The following is a 26,919-nucleotide window of genomic DNA, read 5'->3' on the forward strand; positions in this document are numbered from 1 at the left end:
AGTGATGGAAATAGGAGGTAAGTCCTAGTTGAAGGACGTGGATCATGGGGATAATCTGATCTTGGGGACTGTATTTTATCCCTAGCCCTTTCCTTTCTGGCTGTTTTCGTCTCTTTCAGCTTCTAGGCCTCTGTGAGGTAAGCACTTTCCTCCACCACTCCCTTTTACCCTGATGTTTCTGCCTCGCTTCAGCCCACAGTACTGGAGCCAGCTGACCATAGGCTGAAACTGCTGAAACCGTGAGCCAAAATAAATGTTTTCTTCTTTAAGTTGTTTTTCTCTGGTATTTTTCCGCAATGACAAAAGGCTGATTAACAAAACAGGTATCTTCTAGATCAGTGGTTTTCTAACTTTTTTGATACTTGACATCATAAGATATACACCACTCTCTGTGTGTGTGTGTGTGTGTGTGTGAAAGTTTCAGGTAAACTAGTATTTAGGCTATATAGAATGGATTGTAGTTTTTTATGATATTCAAATTTATTGATTACATCGACTAAATTCATTTCACAACATGATACCCAGATCTAACCTGCACTTCATGAAATATTGCGACCCATATTGTTTAGATTTAGCAGGAGTTAATAAGTATATACCACATTAGTATAGTAGTAGAAACTGGCTTGCTTACTTCATCCATAGCTTGCTTACTTTATATCAGGAAGCAAACTAAGGACTTTTCAGAAATGATTTTGTTTCATCTTCACAAAATCCCTATGACATATGTGTCATTATTCTCACTTTAAGGGTGAAAAATCTGAACTTTACTGTGGTTGCTCAGTGTCAAGTGTTGTTGGGTGTGAAAAGTTCCTACTGCTTTGCCTTTGAATTGAGGTTATTCTTTAATAAAACCAGAGCTCATATTCCCAACCACAATCCACAAATCAAAACTTTTACAAGTGCATGCACTGCTGGGACACAAAGAGGAAAAAATATTGACTTTGGTCTGAAGAAAGGTATAATCTAGTCAAGTCTATGAATTGAATATGAATATCACATTATTTGGGCAGTAGAAATTGAGTTGACAATGGCAGAGCTGTGGATTCAGAGCAGCAAGATGCTTTCACTGCTAGAGGGACCTAGGAGGCTTCCTGTAGGAGGTGGCCTGGAAGCACATATGACTTGGAGAGGTTGAGGAAGAGGAGAAATCTCTAACAGATGGAACCCTCCAAGACCTGAAAGCAGAAAGAAATGGTAAACAGACGTCAACTCCGGATGTGTTCCTGCAGCAGAGGAGCTCTTGCCTGTCCTTGCTCCTCTGACAGACCTCAGGAGTTGGGCAGGTTGAGGGTGTTTGGGTTCCTGGCCCTCCACACCTGTCGTCACCATACTAGAAATGTTTTCATGTGTATACTAATTCCTAAGATACTGTTTAAACAAACTGTGGTGCTTTCAATAAAATAGGCAATAAAATAGATAAAAACCACTGATCATTGATTTGATGAAATGAGATTTTTGGATTAAGAAAATGGATTAGAGATCACAAACATAGGCTAACTACGGGGCTGTGGAATATTGCCAGAAGGTGAAAGCCTCAGGATTCAGCTGTGAGATTAGAAGTTATATATATATATATATATATATGTTTTAAATTTTCATCCATGATTCTTGCCTTAACTTCTTCTACAAGGCAGGTTACAGAAGCTACAATTCCTCTTCTCCGAGATGGGTGACAGAAACTCTAATATTCCCCCTCCTTTCTGTCTCAGAGCTGGCCATAAGGAAATCCTCTGACCGCCTTGTCTATTAGTAGGCTGTAAAAGCTTACTCAGCCCAGAAGGATCCTGGCCCAGACCCTGATGGGAGGAATGTGGCACAAGAAGTCCATGGCAAATGCTGATATGAACTGGCCCACCAGACTATTAGTACTAGGTCAACCCTTTTTGTCCAGTGACACTGGGGTACAGACGCCCATGCTTCAATCACATCCATGCAATGAAATTTCCACAGAAACCCAAAAGGGCAGATTTCATGATCTTCTGCATAGCTGAGCACATAGAGGTGGCTGGACAGTGCTGTGCCAATGGAGGGCATAGAAGCTCTGCCACCTTCTCACATGCTAGTCCCTATTGCATCTCTTCATCTATATTCTTTGTAGTATTCTTTTTAAGAAACCAACAAAGGTGTTTTCTTGATTTCTGTGAGCCATGCTAATAAATTAGTTGAATCTGAGAAGGGGTTGTGGCAACCCCAATTTATAGCCGGCTGATCAGAAATACAGGTAATATTGGGCCAGGGATTTAGCTCAGTGGTTCTGCCACCTGCCTCACAAGTGCAAGGACCCGAGTTCGATCCTCAGTACCAAACAAAAAAAGAGAAATAAATACAGGTAAAATAACCTGGGGCTTGCAATTGGCATCAAAAGTGGAGGACAGTCTTGGGACTGAGCCCTCATCCTGGGGGATCTGACACTCAGGTAGAAATTCCCACATTTTTAGGGTCACAGATGTCTTGTGTATTGGTTGTGATTTGTAAGTAGAAACAGACAGCTTTCCCAACATACCACTAATGTCCATTAGCTCTGTGCCTATGGGTAAGCAATACAATTTGGCTGAGTCTCACTGTCTGATAAAATAAAGATCATAAGAATTATTACCTCATGAGGACGATGTTCTTAGGACTACCTAAGGTGAGTATGGGAGAAGTATTTTGCAAATTCAGAAGTGTTTTATGATATGAGCAGTTGCTTTTAGTCTTAATGTGAATGATTTAGATGAATGAAAAGTTAAAATGCATTTTATCATTTATCAGTCAGAAAATGAAAACTATGAAAGTTATATTCCAAGGGATTAGTGTGTTGGAGTGTTTTAGGAAGATTAATTTGGCATTGGAAAATGGGCTGGGAGGAGGAAATGTGAGAAATTAGCTTAGAGGCCAGTGTATTGGTCTAGGTGTGACCTGATAAGGGGAAATCAACAGATTCTGAGGCTCACTGTAAAGGGAAGGCCAGAAAGAGCAGGCAATGGGAGAAATAATTAACAGCATTGTTTTCTACAAAGCACTTTTCATATTCACAGTCTCATGTAATCGAAGATAGCTCAAGGGGTTTACTCACAAATGTTTGTGATCAAAGGGGAGATAGTAGAAAGAGAAAGCTTGGGGAAAAGTATAAGGCCCCAGAAAAAAAAGGAAGAAAGTGGGTGGAAGCAGAGGTAAAGGCACAACTAGTTGTCTAACTAACACTCACTTTCTCCTTCTTTCCTTACTGACAAGACCTGATTTTGTTCTAGGTGGCAACACTCTTTTAAGAAGGACAAGTTCTCAAATCTAGAAGTGGTCAGCACAACCTAAGTGGAAATCAGTGCATGAGGCTTCCATAAATATTCTTTAAGGGGTCGGATCATGTAGATGGGTTACCCTTTTGCTATCCCCTTTCCTTCTTAATTGGAATGATGAACCAATCACTCCAGCCGCCCTCTTGAACCATGAATAGACCCTGAAAAATGGAAGCCTTGTGCTAAGGGGTAAGGGGGCTGGCACAGAAAGGTAGAAAGACCCTAGGCTTCTGGTGCTCCTGGAACAACCTTACCTGTCCTACCTACCACAACTTCTTTGTGGAGACAGAGTAGATGTGTATATAAGGAGAAAGGGGAAACTGATGAAGGAGAAAGGACAAACCTGTAAGAAAGTAAATATTGGTTGCTAAAATCTATAAAAGAGATACCTAGTCAAACTGAATGACAACAATAGTTATGAAAAGTTTAGAAGAGGGGGCACTTTTCATGTGGAAGACACCAGGGTGGCCTGGTGTCAGGAAAAATGCAAGGGTGTCCACCTAAACCTAGTTATCCAGGGCAAGCTTCTGGATCCTAAGATATGTGCTTTGTACTGTACTATTTCCCCCTCTTTCGTTGTGATATCTTAAAAAGCACAGTTTTGCAGTGTATGGAATCTGTGATGTCAGGATGTACGTGAACACTCCAGGGGGTTTCTTGGGATGCAGACAGCCAGGTACAGGAAGAGCCCTGTGAAGAAGAAAGCGGTCCGAGGACCACTGGGGATGTGCCATGGGGCAACAGGGGGATTTCCAAGCCAGGGTGCATCAGGGCATAGGTAAGGGACTAGGGCCACGGGGGTCTGCCCAGCATACCCACTTGCGCACTGCACCACACTCTCAGGTGCATTTGTCACGCAAGGAGAGAGCACGCACTGGATTTGTGCATCCCAGTGAGGAAGAAACTGCCAACTGTCTGGGGCCTGCGGCTGGAAACCCCACTCTGCTCCTCAAGTTTTTTATGAGCAGAGATCTGAGGCCAGTAGCTTCTCCTGTGTGTCTGCCTGTTTTTTCTCTAGACATTCAGCCAGGTGCTTCTCTTCTTAGCTCTCCTATCTGCCAGAAGAAAGCAGGAGAACGATCTCCTGTTGGAATCTACCCCCCCTCCCCCCCCCCACAAACCTCTGACCCTAGCCCCCTGCAGTTCTGAACCAGGATTCTGAGCAGGTGCAGGGCTGTTCTCTGTGGGCCACTTGGCACCTTGTCATCCAGATAGGCCCCAGGGTGAGGGCAGGGTGCATAGAGGGTGTCACCTATTTTGCTGGGGGCTAAAGAGGACAAAGAAGGACGAAGAGGAGGAGGAGGAGGAGGAGGAGGGAGAGAAAGAGAAAGGAAGGAAGGAAGGAAGGAGGAAGGAAGGAAGGAGGAAGGAAGGAAGCTATGTTTTTCTATTTGCAAGGTTTTCCGCCTCTGTCTGCCTTCTCAGACCGGGTGCACAGTGACCAGGCTCTGGGCGTCTGCGGAGCTTTCGCGGGCCCGCAGTGCCGGGCACAGTCCCAGGGAGAGCAGGTTTCCGCACATATGGGAGGAAGCAAGCGCGAGTCAGTGCTGCGCTGAGACAGGCAGAGGGGACAGACGGCGCTCCACCTCGGGCACACTTCTCTCTACTCCGGGAGGGCACAGTTCTCTTCTTCCCCCTGCCCCCGTGGGACCTGAGTGAACAGGTGTTCACACACTGGCCTTGAAGGGCGCGTTCATCACCTGCTCCGTCCCTGCCAGCAGCTGCTCCTTGCGCTCGCCTCTCAGATGGGGCTGCCGCAGGCACCAAAAGCCCCCGGGGTTTAAAGCTGGGGGACCAGAGGGACAGGCCACATCACCCTCTGGGCCTACGAAGTCCCTGCAGCTCTAGGAGGAGCAGCATGGGGTCAGCTCTTGTCAGCACTCGGGCAAGCTCGGCCCCCCGGGAAAGGGGAGACCCTCTCCTCCCGCTGTACGGGGCAGGGTCTCCGCCCCAGAGCTGCGGTGCGCTCTCCTGCTTCGCTAGCTTCGCAGCCCCGTCCGCGGCCGCCCAGATCGGCATGGGAAGGGTTGTCCTTCTGCAGGACGCGGCCCCCAGACACACAGGGCGCCCGCTGTGGGAGGGACGCGGGAGGTGCAGCCTGTGTCACCTGCATCCCTGGAGCGCGCCGCCCTTCAGGCCCAGTAGGGCCTAAGCTGGCTCAGCGGTGTCCGCGGGGCGCTCTGGGGCCGGGCTCCACCACCGCACTCTCTTTCTGCTACCTTCGCCAGCCTGTGCAGCTGGCAGCCCTCCTCCCCACTCTGCCCGGGACGGGGGGGGGGGGGGGATAGGGGGAGAGAGGGAGAGAGAGGGAGAGAGAGGTCATGGCCACCTTGCCTTTTATTCTAGAGGAGACTCACTTCTGACAAGACAGTTAACACCCTAGGCTCTATTAAACTAAGTTGTTGGTGGCCTTTTGTCAGAAAACTTTTAATCACACAGAATTTAGCTTCTAATCGGCCAGACATTTAAACGGCGCAGAGTAAAACCTTCCATTTTTAACATCCGCTCTGGTGTTTGCTGGAAATTTGCCACAGAATTTAGACTCTAGTTGAAGGTTACCAGGATTTATCATTGTTTCCCCAAGATGTTTAACCTTCATGGGCTCTTCTTTCATTTAAAATACTTTAAAAAGAAAATTCTTGTAAGCGCTTTGGCCATTTTGTTTAAGAAATTTGTTTTAGCTCGTTGTGTTTTGTAATCCAGAAATATTTCTGAAATAGGGAGGGGGGGGGGAGCGTTGAAGACAGAAAGCAGCTGTGTAGCAGGAAATAATAAGTATCATGCAAAAATATCACAGTTAATAGATGTCTTTTACAAGTGGAAATATCTATGTTTAATTGGTTTAAAAATGTGGGGTGGAAAACACAATTATACACTGTGATAACAAACCTGTACAGATAATTTTTGAACAATACAAAACAAGTGCTGAAAAATTTTTTCTTTATGATTGAAATAATTGTTCCAAAATTATTATACCACCTACCCAAATATCTTGTCCCTCTGCAAAATACTTGAAAAGGAATCGTTACCAACTGAATGCATTTAGATCCATTCTAAATAAGCAAAATTGCATAGCTTTTTATATTGTTGTACATCCTCAAATGAACCTTTCCATATTATTGTTAGCTAAGTGATATTCTCAATATTTTAAAATTTCAATTTTCAGAGATACATAATATATAATTCCTAATAATTATAAACACATCATCTTATTCATCTGATCTTTCATAACATGCATTTTTATAATTACTTTACAACCAAAAATAGACATTGAGTTATGCTGTTGTCTTTATTCAACAGTATATTCTTAGACACCTTGGTTAAACAAATTAAGTGAATTTCAAAGAAAATAAAACAAGGAAAAGTAAATCCTGCCAGTGGAAACAGAGTCACAGTGCTTTACAGATAAAAGGAAAAGAAAAGAAGTTATTATATGAAAAGAGATTTATTATTACATAGAAAATTCTCACAATAGTTGAAACACACTTCAGAAACTAGTAAACACCTTAGATAGAGTTGTGCCAATTACACAGCCCACGAGCATCTGCTTTGTCTTAATTAGACAGGGGAGGCGAATGACCACTGTTTATTTTCATTTTCCTCATTAATTATGAAAAACTGCATTTAATTCATCTTGCATGGTGAGAGATTGGCTGCGCAGATGTAAGTCGTAAGGGAAGTGGCTGTCAGTGGGCAACCTGAACATGGCACCCTGCCCAAGGGGACCCCTGGGTGGCACTGCACAGTAATGCATGCCATAATTGTAATTTTTGCCATAGTCCAAGGTTTCTTCTTGCTTCAGGGAAAATATCCCATTATAGTTAATTGGGGGAGGACTTAAGGGACCTTCAAACTGAGGACTGGCACACTCAGGGGAAGTACTTTCATAGAAGGATTCGTATGCACTGCAATAATTGTAGGGCTTCATGGACTTGGAATTATCAAGAGTCCCGTGCCCTGAGGGAGTGGCAAGCTCAGGGCTGTGGTAGGGTGGGTAGAAGGTGGAGTAGGGTGACCTTGTGTGGTGCGCAGCCTCCCCACCCTGACCCATCAGGAAACTCCTGGCATTGAGCTGCAGGCAGCCGGCCACCAAGTTTGTAGTTGGCTGGGAAAGACCTTTGCACAAGTTTTGGACGAACGTGAGCAGATCCGGTCTTTTGCCGATTCTCAGAATTTCAGAAAGTGCCCAAATGTAGTTTTTGGCCAGTCGTAAAGTTTCTATTTTGGACAGTTTTTGGGTTTTAGAATAACAGGGGACCACTTTTCGTAAATTGTCCAGGGCGTCATTGAGGCCATGCATCCTGTTCCTCTCACGGGCGTTGGCTTCCTGTCTCCTGAACTTGACCCTTTCCAGTCGGAGCTTGGTGGTCTTTTTTTTCCTAAGACCCCTCCTCCTGGGCAACCCATTTTCATCTTCCTCTTCTCTGTCTTCTTCCTCTTCCTCTTTCTCAGTTTCTTCTCCCGGGGCCCTTTTGATGCTCTTTCCTCGAAGGACAATTTGTTTGGAAAAGCTTTCTGGTTTCTTAATTTGCTTCTGGTCCTCGCATTCTCTAGAAAACTTTCTGCACATCTGGGATTCTGGCATTACAACAGACTCATCAAACGGTAGTGTTAACATGGTTCTCTAATCTTAAATTACCTGAAAAAATGCCAGCACAATATTTAAAGTGTTTTCAGTTTTAAAGTTTATACACTTAAAATATACTTGATTACTTAATCATAAGACTACATGAACATGTGGAAAAGACTGATTCCAGAACTAAGATTTTTTACATTAAGTATAATATTTGAGCTCCTGCAGACTAGTAAGTCTAAAAACATTGATGCATGCAATTGGGTTAATTTATACAGGCAAATTATCAAAAGAAAATGAAACAGCAAGCACATATTCTAACACCACAACCATATCCATTTCTCTTTGATTTTTAAACTGGATTTTAATACACAAAAAGGATTTCAGAATTCAAGCAAATGCAAAATATATGATAACAATGCAGAATTTCATTAATTATGATTCCTCTGAGAACAAAATAGAAGAGAAATCAGGTATAAAATGAAAAGTGCTGTCTCTCCAATAGCTGGCAAATTTGTGGGTTTTTTGTTTTGTTTCAAAAAATCTCTAACTTTATTTGCTGTTATACAAACGTAAATTTTGATAAGTGGCTGTTAGAATATGCAAATTTAAGAAAGATTACTCAGATCAGTTTAAAAACTGACTTCTTTCTTGATCAGTAAAGAATTATGTAAAAGAGCACGGTTTTCCCAGCCTTCAGAAAGAGAAGGGGATTAAGCTAATTTGGATAAAACTCTATAAATGAATGAAAAAAATCATTGACAATCTTTTTAATCAAAAAAAATGTTGAGACTGCTTTTACATTTAAGATTTTTCCAAACGTAATTGTCTGTTTACTGCAGTTCTAATCACCCTGGACAAAAAACACTCTCGTGGTGTTTTTGTTCTACGAGCCACAGAAGTCTCCCTCTAGCTAATATCTGACAGGAACGGTCCAAAGATTCTGACTGCAATTGTGCACGTGTGTTCAGAATCCCAAATGAAAGGGGAAAATAATTTGTGTTTCAAATGCATTTTTGTTTTTTGTTGGGTGAAGCAGCAAGTATTTTCATCTAAAGTCTTCAAACAAATAGGCACATTAAAATAGAGACTTTTCAGTTCAACAATCTCCAACCCCCTCAATACACACACACACACACACACACACACACACACACACACACACAAACTCTTAGTAATGTCCACATACTTGCAGTGTTACATAATAGCAGTGAAAGTATGTGATAATTACATCATGAAAATGAAAGATGATAAGAAGTTATAGATGGCAAAGAGCATATAAATACTCTAAGACAGTGACACTGTATCTTTAAATACTTGCATGCAAAGCCAGCATCAATTGAAGTATATCTTTATTTATATTACCTTAGATTTTAATTTCATTCAATAATCAGTTTTCATTTTGGGTCTTCCAAATCTTTTCAGGCTGAATGTCGCATCGTCTCCTGGAGCCTCTAGATCTGTGTGTATCTGCACTATCTCATTGATCTCTAAAAAGTGACATTGATGCCAACTGCCAGAGCTGGTACCCATGCCATCTGCTAGTGACGTCACAGGGCAGAGAGAGCCATGTGATCCTCTCTCTTGGGACCTTCATTCTGCACTGATCATCTGGCATCCCTGTAAGTGGGTACCAGCATTCATGCATCAACACAGAAGGTTAGACTGATAGGGAAAAAATCTGCACCAGCATTTCACATACAGTAGGTGCGTTTCTCCTCGAGCTGCTCCGGTTTCACTGGCAATCTGTAGAAAGAGCTGTGTTAGTGCTCAATTTCGCCCTGCCAACGGTGCAACTGTTAGGTGGTCGTTAATATTCCATTCATTTGCAAGGTGGGCTTTTGTGTGAACCAGAGGTTTTTGTTGTTGTTGATGATGTCGTTTTGTAAAGATCACCCTCTCCTTTGTGCACCTGGGTACCTGGGAAAGAGAACTGTGAAAAGGAGCTGGGAGCTGGTCTTGGGATCCTTAACCAAACTGAGATTTGTATCCGAAAACAAGGGTCAGCATGGGGCTCCTTATTTCCTTGTTCTGTTTCGTAACATGTAACTTGTGGGTGTATGTCTGTGTGTTCTCTTATTAACATATAAGACTTCTGTATCTCTTAGGAATTTGCAATACAATAATAGTTTTTATTGGGATCTATGGGAGACAGCCTCAAATGCTCCCCTTCCTACACTTGCTGGTATCTTTCAACAACTTTTTTGGACAGATTATACACAGATAGATAGATAGATAGATAGATAGAAGCCAGAAACACTGCGAGTCCACTCTTAAAGATTTCTAAGTACATACGTAGGTCCTCCATCAAGTCGTAAACTTTACTCTTATTATCCCCTGTCTCTCCGAGCATCGGCTTGCTTGTTCCTTCTCATTTCATTTCAGATACAATAAACAAAAATGATCATTAGGAGTTTGTCTTTCTCTCCTTGGCATTCTGCTAAGTATTGTAATCATAGCTTTCCTGTTTTTTGGAGCTTTCTGATATTTTTTCTTTTTCTTCAAAAATTTCTTCCTCATATTTTATTTCCTCTAGAGAAATATTCATATAAATATTTTCTTTTTCTTACACCAATATCTAGTGGTTTTTTCTCTATCAAGTGTATTTCATACTTTTCCCATACTACCCTCTTTTTGGATTTTGTTTGTTTGGGGAGGGGTTCTTTCTTTTTTTCTTGTTTTTTGGGGTTTTTTTTTAACAAAACCAGGGTAGTAATGGTTAAACAGAGTTGGCAAAGCCTTACTAATAAAATGGACTGTGAAGCCAGAAGCAAACTCCACCTTCCTCTTCTTTTTTCTACTCTCCTGCTGCCCTTTTCCCTCAAAATGACTTTATTTCAGGAATACCTATCTGTAAACTAAAAAGTGAACTTAAAAAAAAATAAAAGTTGAAAAATAAGCAAATAAACACCACTCTTGTTTGACAACTGAGTAATCTGCCCCTCCGAAGTGAGAGAGTATGCTTTTGGTATTAGGGTAATCCTTGGCAGGCTGCAACTGTGGAGTCTGTGTTAGCATTCCCCTTATAAATCTCATTTTTTGAAAGGTTTAGAATTCTGCTGCTTTATTGTACTTTGGTTCCAAATTGGCACTAAGGGCCTCAACCCAAATTCAGTTTTGCTCCTCCCATACCCCACCCATTTCCACCCTCCTCAAAGAGTTGCTCCACTTTTTCTGGACAGTTCTAGAAAAGATGGGGGAATTAGCAAAAAGAATTATACTGTGGATAATTTGATAAAAGTGGATGGATACTTTATCTCTCTTAATCAGTAAAAATTTCAGAATAAAAATAAAAATAAGGGTATAACCTCTTAAGTTAAAATAGGTAGGTAGGTTGGCATGGTTCATGTGCTTTAAAAATTCAGATGTACTAAAGCCATGTAAAAATCTGTAGCTTAAGGATATATTACTGGTAATGAGTATACTAAATATATTTTGTATAGCTTTTGGTTCAAAAACCTAAACACATTTTTTGTATCAGTACTGAGAATTTCTATACAAAAGTCAAATCCATAATTTTGTTTGTCCTCATATATGGCTTAATTTTTAAGTGTAAAACAAGCATAAGTATCAGAGTCATGAGCCACAAGGCAGTCAGTGCTGTTATACATATTTTGCATATTATACATATTCTAAATTTGCAAAATCTCCAGAAGCTACACTGTATTAAAGATATCACACATATGAAAACAAAAATCCAGAGAAAAAGATGATAGATCAGTAGAAAATTATTACCAATGCAGCTCACTGAAAGGATCAGTTTTACACTTTATCTTTGCATGTGCATAAAAATGAAACAGTCGATTGATGGAAACATTTAGACCTGTTCTATTCCTGCCTTTGAATATAAAAAGAAAACCTTTGGTGGTGACGGGGTCAGAGAACAGAATCTGTTTTCAGGCTTTTGTGACTATTAATCTATTTCTTGGATGTCTTAGTTTCTTTAAAAAAAAAAAAAGGAAAGAGAAGGGAAAATAAAATGTTGTTATATCAAGATTTAACATGGATTCAGTGTGTTTGTACAATAATCTTTCAAAATAAATTTTGTTATGCATTTTCTGCTGTAGTTCTAGGTATGCAAATTCCAACGCTGTTAATATGCGTTCCTACCCTACACCACAGTGGCTGTCCCACTCTGTTAAGAAAGCATGTTAACACCAGAAATGTATTCTGACTTCCAGGCAGATATTCAGAGCAGAGAGGGTGTGTTATCACCATCTATATAATATGCTTTCTCATTTTACAATAAGCACCAAAGTTCATGTCTATAAGTGAATTGGATATTAATTTAACTCATAAGATTTTTGCTTCTGGGGCCCTGAAATTTTACAGATTTTTAAAAAAAGTCCAATGTCTGTATGTCTGTCTGCCTATTTCTTACTTTCATTGAGTAAATGATCATATTTCACTTTTAGAAATGAGCCAAAGTATATTTAGATGTAATTGACTCAGTTGCAAGGCAATAGAAATCAAAAATCCAAACTGAGGCTCAAGTGTTATTATTTTTAGGTTATCCTGCTGGATCCTGTGTTTTAGTAAATGGGAAAACTGTGGGTTCCCTTTTTTACAGTCCCCTCATAATTGAACAGATTAATGATAGATATTTTTCTCAGCTCTCCCAGGGTATGAGGCAACAAAATGTAGTCCAGGACAGAATCTGGCAGCAACAGGACCAGAGGTTTTTCTCCAGATAAAGGATACTTCCTTAAATGTTGGAAAATTTCTCTACAGGCTTAGCTTTTCTCTTTTCTTTTCTTTTCTTTTCTTTTCTTTTCTTTTCTTTTCCCTTTCTTTCCTCTTCTCTTCTCTTTTTGTTTCTTTTCTCCTTTTTCTTCCACTCCCTCCAGCTCATACACAAATGCTTCAGGGTAGGAGCCACAAGCCCTCTGAACAAGCTCAGTGTTAGTTCCTGCACTTTAACTCCAGGATCCCCGTCATCTTGAAATAGTTTTGTCATCATGGCAGACTATCCAATTTTAGAAAACAACTCGTGGAATTTAAGTGAAAATATTTAAATTGTGATGCAAGACACAAAACATCTTCATTCCTCTCAAAGTTTTAGAGGGCTTAAATATTAATATAGGTGCTGAACTATTTTGTTTCTATGTACCCATGAAGCTCACTTAAACTAAGCAGATAATCTGGAAGCAGTACGAGGGCAACATTTGGATTGCTGTTTTAGATTTACCCTGACTAGAGTGATTTGTAAATCATACTGTTGATTATGGGGCTCACAAAGCCCCTCAGGATTCAGTGTTCAGGTATAGCATTTCCATGAAACAGTTGTAGTCCTTTCCAGAAACACCTTTTATTATTTTTCCCTCATTAAGCATACTTCTATTTACCAAAATGAACTTACTAAAATCATTTTCTAATTTCTTACTAAATAAAAATATCTCAATCTGCCGATTAGAACTTCTACCAGTAAGAGAAAACTGATATTACTGAATTGTTATAATCCACTATGAGTAAAGAAATGATGTTTATTAACTTTTGTAATCCTATTATAAGGAAATGTAGTTTCCTTTTGGTTTTAAAATATGATGACTGATCGGTTGACTCTGGTTACTATTTTTAATGATACCAAAGTAGACATTATTTTTATTTTCCAATATATGTAATGTAATAGTTGCTTTAAACATAGAACACAGATGCACACTGTGTTTCTCCCCCATTATATTTATCCATGTTGTGAGATTAGAGTGGACATTTTATGCAGGAGATGTTTGAAAAGTTTCATGAAAACTGCATGTTGAAAGTCAAGTTTCATGACTCCATGATGAAGCATAGGCTCTTTTGCATGGGGGGGTCCTGGACACATTTCAAGAGGCCCTTGAGCTTCCTGGGATGATCTGCAAATGTGGCATTGTGTGTGCATATGTGCCTTCTTCTAAAGAATGGCTCTCTGTGTCGGATCCAGAAGTGAAGAAGGACAAAGAGCAGTTTGACATCTCACTAACCTTGATTCAAATCTTCATCCTGTGTTTTCATGTCTATGTGCCCTGCATTCATTCATTCATTCACTCATTCAGCAAAGGTTTACTGAGGGCCTACTCTGGAGCCATTCTTGGCTTCTTTTTGTGCTTTTTCCAACAGTCAATGTCAGCAACTTCTTTCAGTTATATCTTAAAATTATACCTAGACACTGATTGCTTTTCAGTCACTCTGTATTCCTCCTCTGGTCCAAACCACCACCACCCTTCACCTGGCCTAAAGGGTACATGGGCTTTCCCTTTCGGCCCCTGATGATCCACGAATCGTTTAGGATGGGAACTGGGCTGTGTTCTACTCTCAAAGCCCTCCACTGGCTCCTTCTTCCCCACAGGGCAGGAGCCAGATTTCCAATGTTATCTCTTGCTGCCCTCCTGGGACTCCCCTCATTCAGCTCCAGCCTTGCTGGCCTTGTATGCAAGACACTAGAATCCTTGCGTCACTGCATTTAACTTCTACTTGCAAATGTCTTCCTAGATAGCCTTCTGGTTCATTTTCATGTCCTCCAAGTCTCTGCTCAAATGTCTCAGCTCAGAGAGGTCTTCCCTGACCACTGTAATTTATATTATCCACCTATCCCTACTCTTCCTTCCACCCACCTTCTTGATTTGCTTTTCTCCACAGCAGTGACCATTTTCCAACACAGATACTAATTCAGTGTGTGTAGTAATCAATAGCTGCAGTGCCTGCACATGACAGGCAAAAAGAATGGACTTGTTGAATGAAGAAGTTGCCTCCATGCACTGGGGTAATAAGAACCACTCAATAGAAAGTACAACTGCCGTGGCAAAACTACAGGGGAGTTTACAGTCTAGAGAGACAGGCAGACAGACAACAAGCAGATGAGCACCTATGTGGATTTATCCATTAGAGGTTAAGAGAAAAATGAGAAGATCTATTGATTAGTGTAAGTGGGAATCTCATTGTGTGTCATCCTTTAAGGCATGATATGAAGGAAATGGCAGAGCCAGGGCAGATGTGAAGTGCCCAGCATTTGGTGAAGACCAGCAGCAGCACAAGAGGGAGACTGAGGACATGTATAGTGTCATATTTGAGACCTAACCCCAAAGGAAACCATCAAAACACATAAAACAGTTGGATTTGAAAAGTTCACTCTAGAGTTGGGGTGTAGCTCAGTGATAGAGCATTGTGCTTAGCATACATGAGGCCTTGCATCCCTTCCCCAGCACCAAAGTAACTAAATGAATAAACAAATTAGTAAGATAAGATCATTAGCTCACACTTTTCCCTATCTTTTCTCTCTACAACCTACCATGAAAAATAAAGGTTCAACTGTTTCTTTAGCCCTTCATTTCCTTATGACAACTACTATGCCACATATGTTTTATTAAATGGATATGTGTATACTTTTCTCTGGTTAATCTGGCTTTTTTATGGGGTCTCATCTATGAGCTTGGGGTGGGTAGAGAAAAATATATTTCTCTTCACTTACAGTAGCTACAAAGCCTAGACAATGAGCAGAGCAACAGGTAGGGTGGGGGGCAACTGTGTCCCAGTAGAAGTATTGGAAAGGGAAAGAAGAGAAGGCACAGAAATATGTTTTGGTGAAAGAACCAACAGAATTTATTGAATGAGGGGGTATGGACTGGTATGGCAAAGTTATTTGATCTCTGGGTATGATGAAGAGGAGGATGGTGCTGATGAAAATTGACAAATCCTCTTTCACAGGCTGTGTGGCCAGCATCAGGGTAAGGGCATCACAAACATCATTCCTTCTGGAGTAAGGCAGACATGGCTGTCTGCATGGTAGAGGTAATGAAACTGTGGCACAAAGACCTAAACAAATGTACCCATAATGCTCACATTTTAAATTTTCCAAATCTCATTTGGACCTAGGTCTGTCTGAATCCAAATCCTACCTTCATAACTACTACACTTTGCTACCTTCATAATTAAATAAGCAAATATCAATTAGGATTGATTCTTGTATAAAATTAATATCGAAAGAATAATAAATATTAGATGAAGTAGAAAGACCTAACTGTGAGCCTATTTACAAAATGAAATATTATATCAATAACTTAATGTTTTTGCTTCACTTTTATCTTTTAGGTCAATGTGCATAGGTAAGTCACATATTGTTAGGTGGGGAAAACTTGTACAGCTATGAGAGCAATCCTCATGACAGGCTCCTTTTTCCTCAGAGGAGTCAAAGGCTGAGTTGTTCATTTAGTCTTTCATTCTTTTTCAGTCATTTAACAAAACACTTTTCCTGTGTTGCTACTCTAGACATTATGGAGGGGAAATGGAGGAAAATACCAAAGTCACAGATCTCAAGGAATTAGAGTTGAATCAGGCACATAAAATACAGCCATGACCCTCTAACTTAACACAGTGTGAGCTCACTGTGATGAAAGCAGTCATTGTTATGAGATGAAAAAATCAGTTGAGTAGAATTTGTATGCGGAGGAACTTTGATTTTCTTTACTTTTATTTGAAATGTAAAGAATTTGATAAATACAACAGTGAGTCTACAGCTGATTTAATTTTGACAAACTGAATGCATCTGTGTAATAAGATCTGGAACAAGAAACAGAACATTTACACCTCTGTAGAAGCCTTTTTTTTCTGCCCTTTCCACCCTCTGCCCCAAAGAAATCACTGTCCTGACTTCTAACAGCACTGATTATTTTTGTCCATTTTGTATATAATAGAAACAGAATCATTCAGTATACACTTTTCGGAGTCTGGCTTCTTTTTCTCAGTATCTTATTTGTGCAGTTTGCCCATGTTGTTGCATGTACTTTTAGGGCCTTTATTCTTACTGCTGTATAATACTCCATTGTGTGACTACTCTAATTTGTTTCTCCATTCTATTGTTGATGAGCATTTGGATAGTTTCTAGTTTGGGACTACAATAAGTATTACTGTTCTAGTCAATATAATTTGGTGAACATATGTATATTATGTATATCCCATTCCTAAGTGTATATCTAATAGTGCATACAAATGTTCAACATATACAATTTAAAAAAAAATTAGCTGGGTGTATTTATGCATGCCTGCAATCTCAGTGCTAGGAAGCTCAAGGATTATGAGTTCAAGACTGACTAGACTACACAGTGAGACCCTGTCTCAAAAGCACAGAGAAAAAAAATTTTAGAATGGTACATTTCTAATCCTTATTAATTATCTACTTAACAGCCATCTACTAAGTCATTGCACAAGATCAGTAAAATTCTCTAAAAGCTGTGGAGTCATAGAATCTAATCAACAAGTGTATAGATTACTAATCTACAAATACTTGCTGAATGATTTCTGTGCATCAGGCTGCTGTATTTGATGTTGGAGGAAGAGAGAAAGAAACACAGTCTCTTCACTCAAGTAGTCTTGAGTCCTGGTGAGGAAGTAGGATGAAAGCACTAGAAATGCTGAGATGCATGAAGACATGAAGACACACAGTGGTGGGCTGGGGACTTAGCTCAGTGGTTCCTCCACCTGCCCCACAAGTGCAAGGACCCGCGTTCGATCCCCAGTACCAGAAAAAAACCAAAAAGATACACAGTGGTGAGGAGTTTCAAACAATGAATATGTGCTTTGATTATTGGACACCTTTTAGGAAGACAATGAAAACCTAAGACTATGCAGTGTTTCTACCTAGAACATGTTTCAGAATAAGTGAAGAGTTCTTTAGAGGAATTGTAAGTTTTCAAATACTATTGCTAAATTATTATTATTACTTTTTTTGTTGTTCCAGGAATCAAACTCAGGACCTTGCACTTTCCAGGTAGGTACAGGTACCACTGTGCTACATCCCGGCCCTTGAGTAAATTATTAAGACAAATATTTGTTCAATATTAATATTAAGACTAATTTTAAATGCTTTTGTGCTAGATTTTGTGTATATATCTCACAAAGCTGTATATTTTATACACAAGTACACAGTGTAGTGGTTAAGACATGACATTAAGTTAAGGCATGGGAGTCTCATGACCCCCTGATTAGGCCATACTCTAGCTAGATAGCTCTAGGTAAGATTTCTATGTTTGAGTTTATCTATTTGCCATATGGAGATAATTGTATTCTTACATCATAGGTTGTTAGATGTAAAGTGCTTGTAACAATATCTGGTTTGTAGCAAGTGTATTAGTTTGTTTTCCATTGCTATTACAAAATACATGAGGCTGGATACTTACAAAGAAACAAGGTTAGTTTAGCTCAAAGTATTGAAGGGTTAAAAATTCAAAAAGCATGGTGCCAGCACTGGATGGTGGGTGGCACATGGGGAGAGTGCATGTTGGAAGAAAAGATATTGCCAGACAGGAAGCCAGAGCACGATTCAGGGGTCAGGCTTGCTCTTATAACAATTTGCTCTGATGAGAACCAACACAGGACCCACAAGAACTGCCTAAATCCCATCTATGGGCAGCATCCTCAATGAACCAATTATCTACTACCAGGTCCCACTTCCTCAACACCACCACACTGAAGACAAATCCTCCAACACATGAGACCTTGGAGGACAAACCACATCCAAACCTTAGCAATAAGAATTGTGCTATTTGATGGATTATTTAAAATAAAAATCAATGTAGTTTGGGAGAGTTGAGTATAAAATATGGAAAAATTTCTCAACTGCTTCTCATTTTTTGTAGTCATGTCTACAACAATGTCCTCTGGTTATTCAAGCATTCTAGCTATAGGTGGAAGGGTACTTATTATAATATAGATAAAATAAATTATTCTGAAATTAGTCTACACTTCTGCTTGCAATTTTAGCATCTTGGGCAGGAAATATAGCAACCTCTCCAGGACAAATAGCTTCTCTTTGAAGGCTGAATCAGGCTATAGATCTTTCAAGAACTTGAACTTCTTTGTGTGTGCCCCAATTTTTTCCTAAAAAATCACTCAAGTCTTTGTTCTTTGTCTCTACCTACTTTTTAATCTCTTGGTGGCTTTGATGAGACAAATACACTGCACATCCAGAAAATAACAGAAAGCATTTTCAGGTTTAATGTTTACACGATTGCAGACATGAGCCAGTGAAGTGAGTTTGGAAACCAAAGCATTAGGTTGAAAGGCTAACCTTACTGAAGCCACAGATTCCAATGCAAAAAGGCATGAGCCAGTCATTCCCAAAGGAATGCATTTCTTTTACCCGGAATCTTCCATATCCAGGTAGATCTTGCAACCCCTAAGATTGTTATTTTTAAACAAGTAATTGTTTATACATATAGGAATAAAATAAGCAGCTAATTCTAGGCAAAATGCAAAAGACCATATCATTATGTGTCTTTTACTATTTTGGACTTCTGGTTGGTTTGCTCTGTTTTGTTGGCAAATCTCATCTAATTACAATATATTTTTCATTTGTGTTTTAAAATAGCAATCCTAACCCACTGTTATTACAACATATGTGGTAAGTTGTTGTTCCTAGGGTGGTGATAAATTTGAGATGATCCATTCACATCCTCATGGGTTGGAATTAATCTTTCTCTTCTGATTTCCCACTACACTTTGTGCTTCTATTAGTGTGCTTAGCATAATTTGCTTTGTAGTGTAGCTATTTGTGAATGCATCTGTCTCCCCCATTAGATTGTGAGAACAAAAACTATCTTAGATTTATGTTTGTTTCATTTTGACTTGTAGTACTTACATCACACACACACACACACAGATGTGCACAGTAGAAATTCAATATATATTAATGGTAAAATTGAAGTGATCAATTGCTCATAGGATATTTGTTACCAAACACCTTAGAGCAATGAGGGCCATCTGTCAATCAAAGCTGTGATCTTTGCCTCATTAACACCATGGCTAAGCATTGAAGTAATAAGTCTATGACAAAGAGCTTCATGTCCTACATAGCGTAAGTTAGATTGTAGATTATATAATTTCTTTAACAGTTAAAAAATCCTTTGGAAGACAAGAGGCTACCTAGCAGCAATAAGAGCCCATAGCTTTGTACTGTCTGCATTGGAAGGGTGATCCCAGCACTCTCCCTACTAATTTCTTTATTTTTTATCCAAAAAGGCTGCTGTATATCCTTCAAAAGCTAGAGTAACTTTTTCACTGAGCAGTTTTGCATTGTTTTTTGGTCAACACTACTGATACGAGATTCAGTTTAAGATAGTGACATGTGGTTTTGTATTCTCTTATTAGCCAGTGCCCCTTTCTGGAGAAAATCTATCAATATTCTTTCAATTCAAAATTTAAACATTCCCTCGGCAGATTTCCTACCATCAGCACGATGTGAGTGGCTTGGTAATGGTGAAAATAATTCACATTAGACTGACTCTACTTTTTCCATTCCTGCTTTCTGTGTGATCATGGTGGACACAGAAGAGAGTAGGAGAGACTGTCCTTCCCATGGTTGTCTGGCATTGCTGGTTGCTGTGTTGCACCCTACTTTTCATGAACTAATAGAGAATGGGGAACCTGTGATATTAATAACAATCCTCTGCTCCTCAAAACAAAAAATCCTTTCTGGTTAGCATCTCTCCTACAAGCAATCTGTGCCAGGAGCAGGTAGAGAGAGAATCAGTAAGGAAAGTGACACAGAAATAAGTGCATATGTTATGCATTTGCAACAGGACCCCTAAAGACACCATGCCAGGAACCGGTTGCAATTCCTTGTCACTACTTAGAGAACAGGCCCTCCCTTGAGGGGCTCCTGGTCCTTAAGAGCATTTAGACTCACACAGATATCCTTCCAAAGCAGGGAGTGAGAAGGTGCCAAAGAACTCTGAAATGAGCCTAGATGTTTGTAATGGTGATGGTGATAAAGACGTACAATAGCTCACTGGAAATTTTGATGAACTGAACATTCCAGTCTGGGAAAATTCTAATTTTTCTATAATGAAAAGGACAGATTGAAAAGGAAATTTTAAAATGTCATTCTTAAAGCCTTGTAGTGGTTGACTTTTAACTATTCCTCGGGAGACTAGAAGATTTATTTTTATTTTTTCCACGGGAATTTAGTTATAAATAAATGAAAAGGGAAATTTTTGTAAATAAAGTGATACTTAATTTAAATTCAAAACTCTGGGTATTGTGAAATTATGTCTTTTGGGGGAGTCCTAAGTGCTTTGCTTTCATGGGCACTTTCCTCCATGAAAAATAATACAATTTATATTTATAATTGTTTGTATAAAATATAATTTAGACTGAATTATATTTAAAACTTTTTTTGTGGGCACCTAAAAATAGTAGGGTCCCTGAGTACTTTGTGTGTCTTTTGCTTAATGTCAACTTTGCCTTGTCATTAGAGATAATCTGGTCAATAGCATGCTTTAAACTTCTGTCTGGTTGAGAATCATGTAACATGAAGGTTACCCATTAACTCACATGACCTTAAAATTATTCTTGGAAATATTTCCTTCCACTACTTCCTCCAATTCTAGCATACATGGGCTGCTCATACTGCATTTAAAATACACATGATTTGGGGACATAGTAGAATGTGTATACTACTAAGGTTGCCAGATTTAGCAAATAAAAAAGCAGGACACTGAGTTATATTTGAATTTTAGATATATTTATATGTGGGACCAATTTATACTAAAAAGTATATGTTGTTTATCTGAAATTCAAATTTAACTGGGCATCCTGTATTTTACCTGGCAACTCTATGTGCTTTCTTTATTCTTGGAATACAAATTGCTTTTCCTCACAAAGTACACTTTCTGATGAATATGCTATGTAGTAATAAAGGGTTCTGCAAAGAATGCTCCATACACTATTAAAGAATCACCTTAAAAAACGAGTGATGTGATGAGATGTTTGTTTTCTTTAGGCCACGTGCTCTTGGATTCCTTCACTGGCCAGCTGCACACCATGATTTTCCAACAGCAGTATCTGTAGAGGTTTGTCCCACTTTATTTAACCACTGGGCAGGCTTCCTTTTCTGGAGTTTCTTGGGGAATTGAAATTTTTGATGGAACACACAAAGACCAGTATACCTTTGTTCATGATGAACGTAATGAATACTTTGAACCCCCTTGCTGATTTATTTTACTTTCTTCTCCTCCTTCATGCTTAATGGCTTCTATGATGGGTAATACACAGCAAGGTGCATTCCAACTTTCTATTTTGTCTTAGACTATTCTACAAGCTCCTTTTGTGACTGCAGTAAGTTTAGCTAGGGCTGGAGTTTACAGTGTAGGATCTACAATGCACATTACTGTTGCATGGGGGAGGCATCTGGAGAGGCAACTGGAGTCAGTGTTCAGGGCCAGCTACATAACTTATGAGGCCTAGAACAAAATGAAGATACAAAGCCCCTTGTTTGAAAATTAGTGATAATTTTAAAACAGCCACAACAGAATACTGAAACACGCACAGGGCCCTGTTCTAGGGCACAGATGACACACTTATGATGTTAACACCCGAAGAACAATCCTGGGGGCCAAAAAGCTGGGAGAGGCCCCACCCAGAAAATTCCGAAGGGAATTTTTAAAGGCTGATCCTCAGGACTGTCTCCACGTACTCAGAGGTCATAGAAGAAGCAAAGTCACTCTTTAGACCACAGAAGATACATAGAATGATGTCCAGCATGGAGTTTTACTTCGGTTTTGACTTTTAAAAACATTGTATGAAAATATTCTTTTACATTGACTTCAGTGCTATATTGTTCGGGCTACTATCACAAAACACCACAGATTGGATGGGTTAAACAATAGATGTTCACTTTGCATGGTTTTAGAGCTGGAAAGTCCAAGGTCAAGGTCCAGACTGATTTGGTTTCTAGTGAGACCTCTCTTCCTGGTTGTCTGAGACCTCATGTGGCCTTACCTTTGAGCCTGTGTGGGGAAAGGGCCACAAAAAGAGGGGAGGAGCAAGGGAGAAGGGGGCAGGGGATGGAGAAAGACCAGCTTCCTTGTCTTATAGGCCTAAGAAGGCCTGTGAGCTCATCTGACCTTAATTCCCCTCTAAAGGCCCACTCCAGACTCCATGGGCAGAAGGCCTCAACATATGAATTCGGTGAACCACAAACTTTAAGTTCATAGTCGATGCCTCCTTACATTTTGTTCCATAGTGAGTGGTTCACTTATTTCATCCCAGTTCTTTCCTAGTGGGAGATGATGAAAAGTTGAACTCTGTCATTATTTACTCAGAAATATTTTTAAAAAGAGGAACATTGGGCCGTGGACTTAGCCCAGTGGTTCCATCACCTGCCTCGCAAGCGCAAGGACCTGAGTTCAATCCCCGGTACGAAAAAAAAAAAAAGAGAAAGAGAGGAACATTTTCTTCACATGTGCAACTCACACACAGAGACAGATACACACACCCCCCTATTAATAAATTAATAAATACAATTTTATGGAAATAACTGACAAAAATCTGAGTATTCTTTAAGAAGGCTTCAAATAGGAATAAAAATTCTGGTCTTTTTAGAATTACACCTATTTTATGTGAGTGTTTGTTTGAAAGAATGTAAATTTTTTTTCTTCAAAAAAGTAGCCAAACAAGTTTTCTCTGCTAATTTATGTGAAACATATTCTCCTTTCTCTATATTAAAAGTTACCTGCTTAATCATGACTTTTGAATGATGTAAAGGAGGCTAGTCTTATCTAACAAATCACAACTTTAAACTAGAAACTTAAATTTATGTTTCTAGACTATTGTTATTTTGCTTATTTATAGTGGCTGTCGGTTTCTGTGTGCCAAAAGTCCCTTCCTTCATATTTTGGAAGATGCTCTTCTTTTCTTTTCAGCTGAGTCTCCTCTAGTTCTGGTCCACATGCCTCATGTGGGTAAGTTTACCTGGTGACAGGTGACGTCAGCAGATTCTACTCCCTGGATGGAGCACTTGGGCATCGGCACCCATTCCAAGTAAGCCCAACACAACTTAGGCCTTGGTTTTTGAAGGAACAACTGGAAATGAGACTTACTTTCCACAGAGCTTGCTGAGCTTGCAGGCATTAGCCTGGAACTGTGACTGCTGTCCTGTCCTAGCCACTCTTGAGGTTAGGCTGACTGCAGAGTGTATACAGTGAGCAGGGAGCTGAGACACAGAGCAGGATAGACAGTTTTGAGCGTCAGGATGATGACTGAAGCAAGGTTTACCCAAGATTTGTAGTTATGAGAACAAAAAATTCAACTAGAGGTAAGTTATGATTTGGGTTTCTATCACTTACCACTAAATGTGCTGACAAGCACTGTACACAGTCAACTCAGCACAAGAGGTGAGTGGTGACTGCACAAGCAGCCTCACTCCGGGACATGCAGGCAGCCTGAGCACACACCAAGGAACTACCCATACTGCTTAGTTGCCTGGCTCCTCCCCTGCACCACAACAAACCCCTCACCCCTCCACCAGGTGGCCTTTTCTGTTGAAAAGGGTGGGAAAGGTATTTCTTTGGTGCTTACTAAAAGTTAGGGTTTCTTGGGTGCTATAAATCAGTTATCCAACTGTCTCACAATCGTTTAAGCTTCTTCTGTCTATTTCAGTTCGAACCTACGTGCTTAGCCTATAGTTTGGCCTAGACCAACTATGTAACTAGATGTTCTCTTAACTAAACATACATATATTAAACTGAAGCTAGCACATGTATAAAAACATATACATATACTATATCATATGCATATAAATAGTATATATACTGTATATATGTGCATACGTATCATATATATTTTATATATATATTCATCAGTTCTTTTCCTGGTTATAGGTATCTACTGCTGTTGCGATGCAAAAGTACCACAGACCATACATGAGCACATGAAAGTGGCTAAGTGTCAATAGAATTTTTATTCTAATGATTTCAATTTTAATTCATACAGTCTTCACATTTCATGAAATATTGTTGTACTTTTGATTCTTCTAACCATTTAAAAAGATAAAACCATTCTTAGTTTCCAGTGATACAAGAACAAGTGAAATAAGATTTTAAATTTGGTTTAAATTGGGTTTCTGGCCTTGCTCTGTGGGCTCAATGGCCACCATATTGGCCAGCATAGACTTGGACAAATGAGAAGATACTGGAAAGACAAATTCAGTTTCTCCTACCACCTCATTCAACAATCGACACTGCACACAATTCTATGACATCAGATGTGTGGGTTCTTTTCCCCACACACCAAGCAAGCAATTCTCCATCACACATCAACCAAATGTCTTATAATTCCCGTCAGTTCTGATGCTCTTTACTTGGAGACAGTGTTAAATCCCACAGGTTGAAGTTTCGGTCCTCAAGACTGAACCCACTTCTGATGTCAGTCACAAGCTATAGCTTTTACCCGTGTTTCTAGATGAATATGAATCATGGTTCCCTTAACCTCCTTCTCTAATTACTTTGCTAGACCAATTCACAGAACTCAGAAACACTTCTTTTTTGGGGGGAGGGTACAAGGGATCGAACTGAGGACCTTGCGTTTGCGAGGCAGGCAGCAGAACCACTGAGCTAAATCCCCATCCCCAGAAACATTTCTTTACTGGTTTATATAAAGGATATTACAGAAGATACCCATGAAAGTCAATGAAGAAATGCACAGGGCAAGGTATTTGGTTTGGCGTTTTTTTCCCCCAGTACCAGGGATGGAACTCAGGACCTAGTGCTTGCCAGGCAGGCATGGCACCACTGAGCTAAATCCCCAGCCCCAGCAGGGCAAGGTATTTGGAAAAGGACACAGAGCTTCTGTACCTTCTTCAGGAGCTCCATAGTACCCCCAGGGATCTCCAGATGTGTCTAGCTGTCTGGAAGTCCCTTGAACCCAGTTACTTTGGGTTATTATGAAAGCTTTATTGTATAATCATGGTTGATTAAATCACTGATCACTGGTGGTCAACTTGATTATTCAGCACCTCTGTCCTCCGAGAGGTTGGAGAGTGAGGCTGAGTAGTCCCAAGACTATTGGTCCTTCCTGTGGCCTTGGTCCTCCTTGTGACCAGTCACCATTTAATTCATTAGAGTTTGAAAAGGCACTCACTGCCTTAAAGATTCCAAGGGAAAAAAGGACAAAGATTAAAGATAGATAGATTACCAAAAAAAGTGTATACACACTTGAGCAGTTTGCCATACTCATAAGTGCCTGGAAGCTAATGAAAGCCATCACTTTGCTCACCCTTTGTAATTATAGAGGCCAAAGGTAACATGTATTAATCTCATGATGTGTCAATAAATTTAATATTAAATATTTATACAAGTTTTTCTTTTCCTTTTCCTGATGTATACATTTTCTGGTGGCCTCTCTCTCACTGGATCACTTGTTTGGTTTAGAATTGCTAGTGAGTGGCGATTATAAAAAGCAGATTGATTATGCCAGTGTCTTAAATTGTTTTAACTTCTCTTTAGACAAATGCACTTTCTTTTGTCTTATACCTGGGGCTGCCCCCCCCAACCCCTAGAAGCTCTCCTACCTTGAGTACAGCAACTGAGGAAGGCAAATTAGGCAAGACTACCTGAGAGATATCTAGCTGCAGATCCTACAGGCCCTGGTAAGCAATACTGGAGATTTCAAACTCTGCAAGCTGCTGGGCAGTGATTGGAAGATTGTAAGCAGGTGCTCTGAGGCTGCTGTGTACGAGGAACAGGCTTTGCAGGAACCAAAGTCAATTGCGGGGTCTGTCTGGAGTCTTTGAAGGTAGAAAAGGAAGTTGACAGAAGCAGCACCACAATGGGGGTGAAGAAAGTGAAGGCCCTGGGGTCCTAATTTAATCAGACTCCTATCCCCGGGGTCACACAAGTGCTATGGATTATCGAGGAGAAAAAGACTTCTTTTCTCACCCATGGCCAGGCTTATTACTACTGAGGCCACTATGACAAAAATAACCAAAAAAACATTAACAATAGATAAACCTAGATAGTCTAAGTTTTATGGGAAACAGGGAGACTTGAGACTGTTGGGACCAACCAAAAGGGGATAAAATAATCAAATTCTGGGAAAGAAGCCCAAAGGGATCATACCTGTTTTATGCTTCCATATCTGCATCAAACAAGGACATAAATGGTGACACAGGACTCATATGAGTTAAATTTTACAGAGTTAAAATTACAGCAGCTACCAACACACCCTACTAACACAGATGCAAGTGAGAGTCAGCCTGCTTCCCTAGCAGTCAGATGACCAAAGAGCTGCCTGCATCTGAGCTTTGACCTGACCTGTCAAGACTGG

At 40.0% G+C, this 26,919-nt stretch overlaps 1 protein-coding gene across 1 annotated transcript; it reads right to left on the reverse strand.

Moving 5' to 3' along the window:
* Positions 1-5,597: 5,597 nt before the first annotated feature.
* Neurod6 (neuronal differentiation 6) lies at positions 5,598-9,393 on the reverse strand. Its single transcript, XM_004856300.3, has 2 exons — positions 9,214-9,393; positions 5,598-7,914 (listed from the first exon to the last, which is right to left on the reverse strand). The coding sequence occupies exon 2, from the start codon at positions 7,891-7,893 to the stop codon at positions 6,880-6,882; it is 1,014 nt and encodes a 337-aa protein (XP_004856357.1). The 5' UTR covers positions 7,894-7,914; positions 9,214-9,393; the 3' UTR covers positions 5,598-6,879.
* Positions 9,394-26,919: the final 17,526 nt, after the last annotated feature.

This window comes from Heterocephalus glaber, unplaced genomic scaffold, assembly GCF_053883595.1.
Source record: "Heterocephalus glaber isolate CG9 unplaced genomic scaffold, H.glaber_assembly_v1.0 deba00000546, whole genome shotgun sequence".
In the NCBI taxonomy this organism is placed as follows: Eukaryota; Metazoa; Chordata; class Mammalia; order Rodentia; family Bathyergidae; genus Heterocephalus; species Heterocephalus glaber.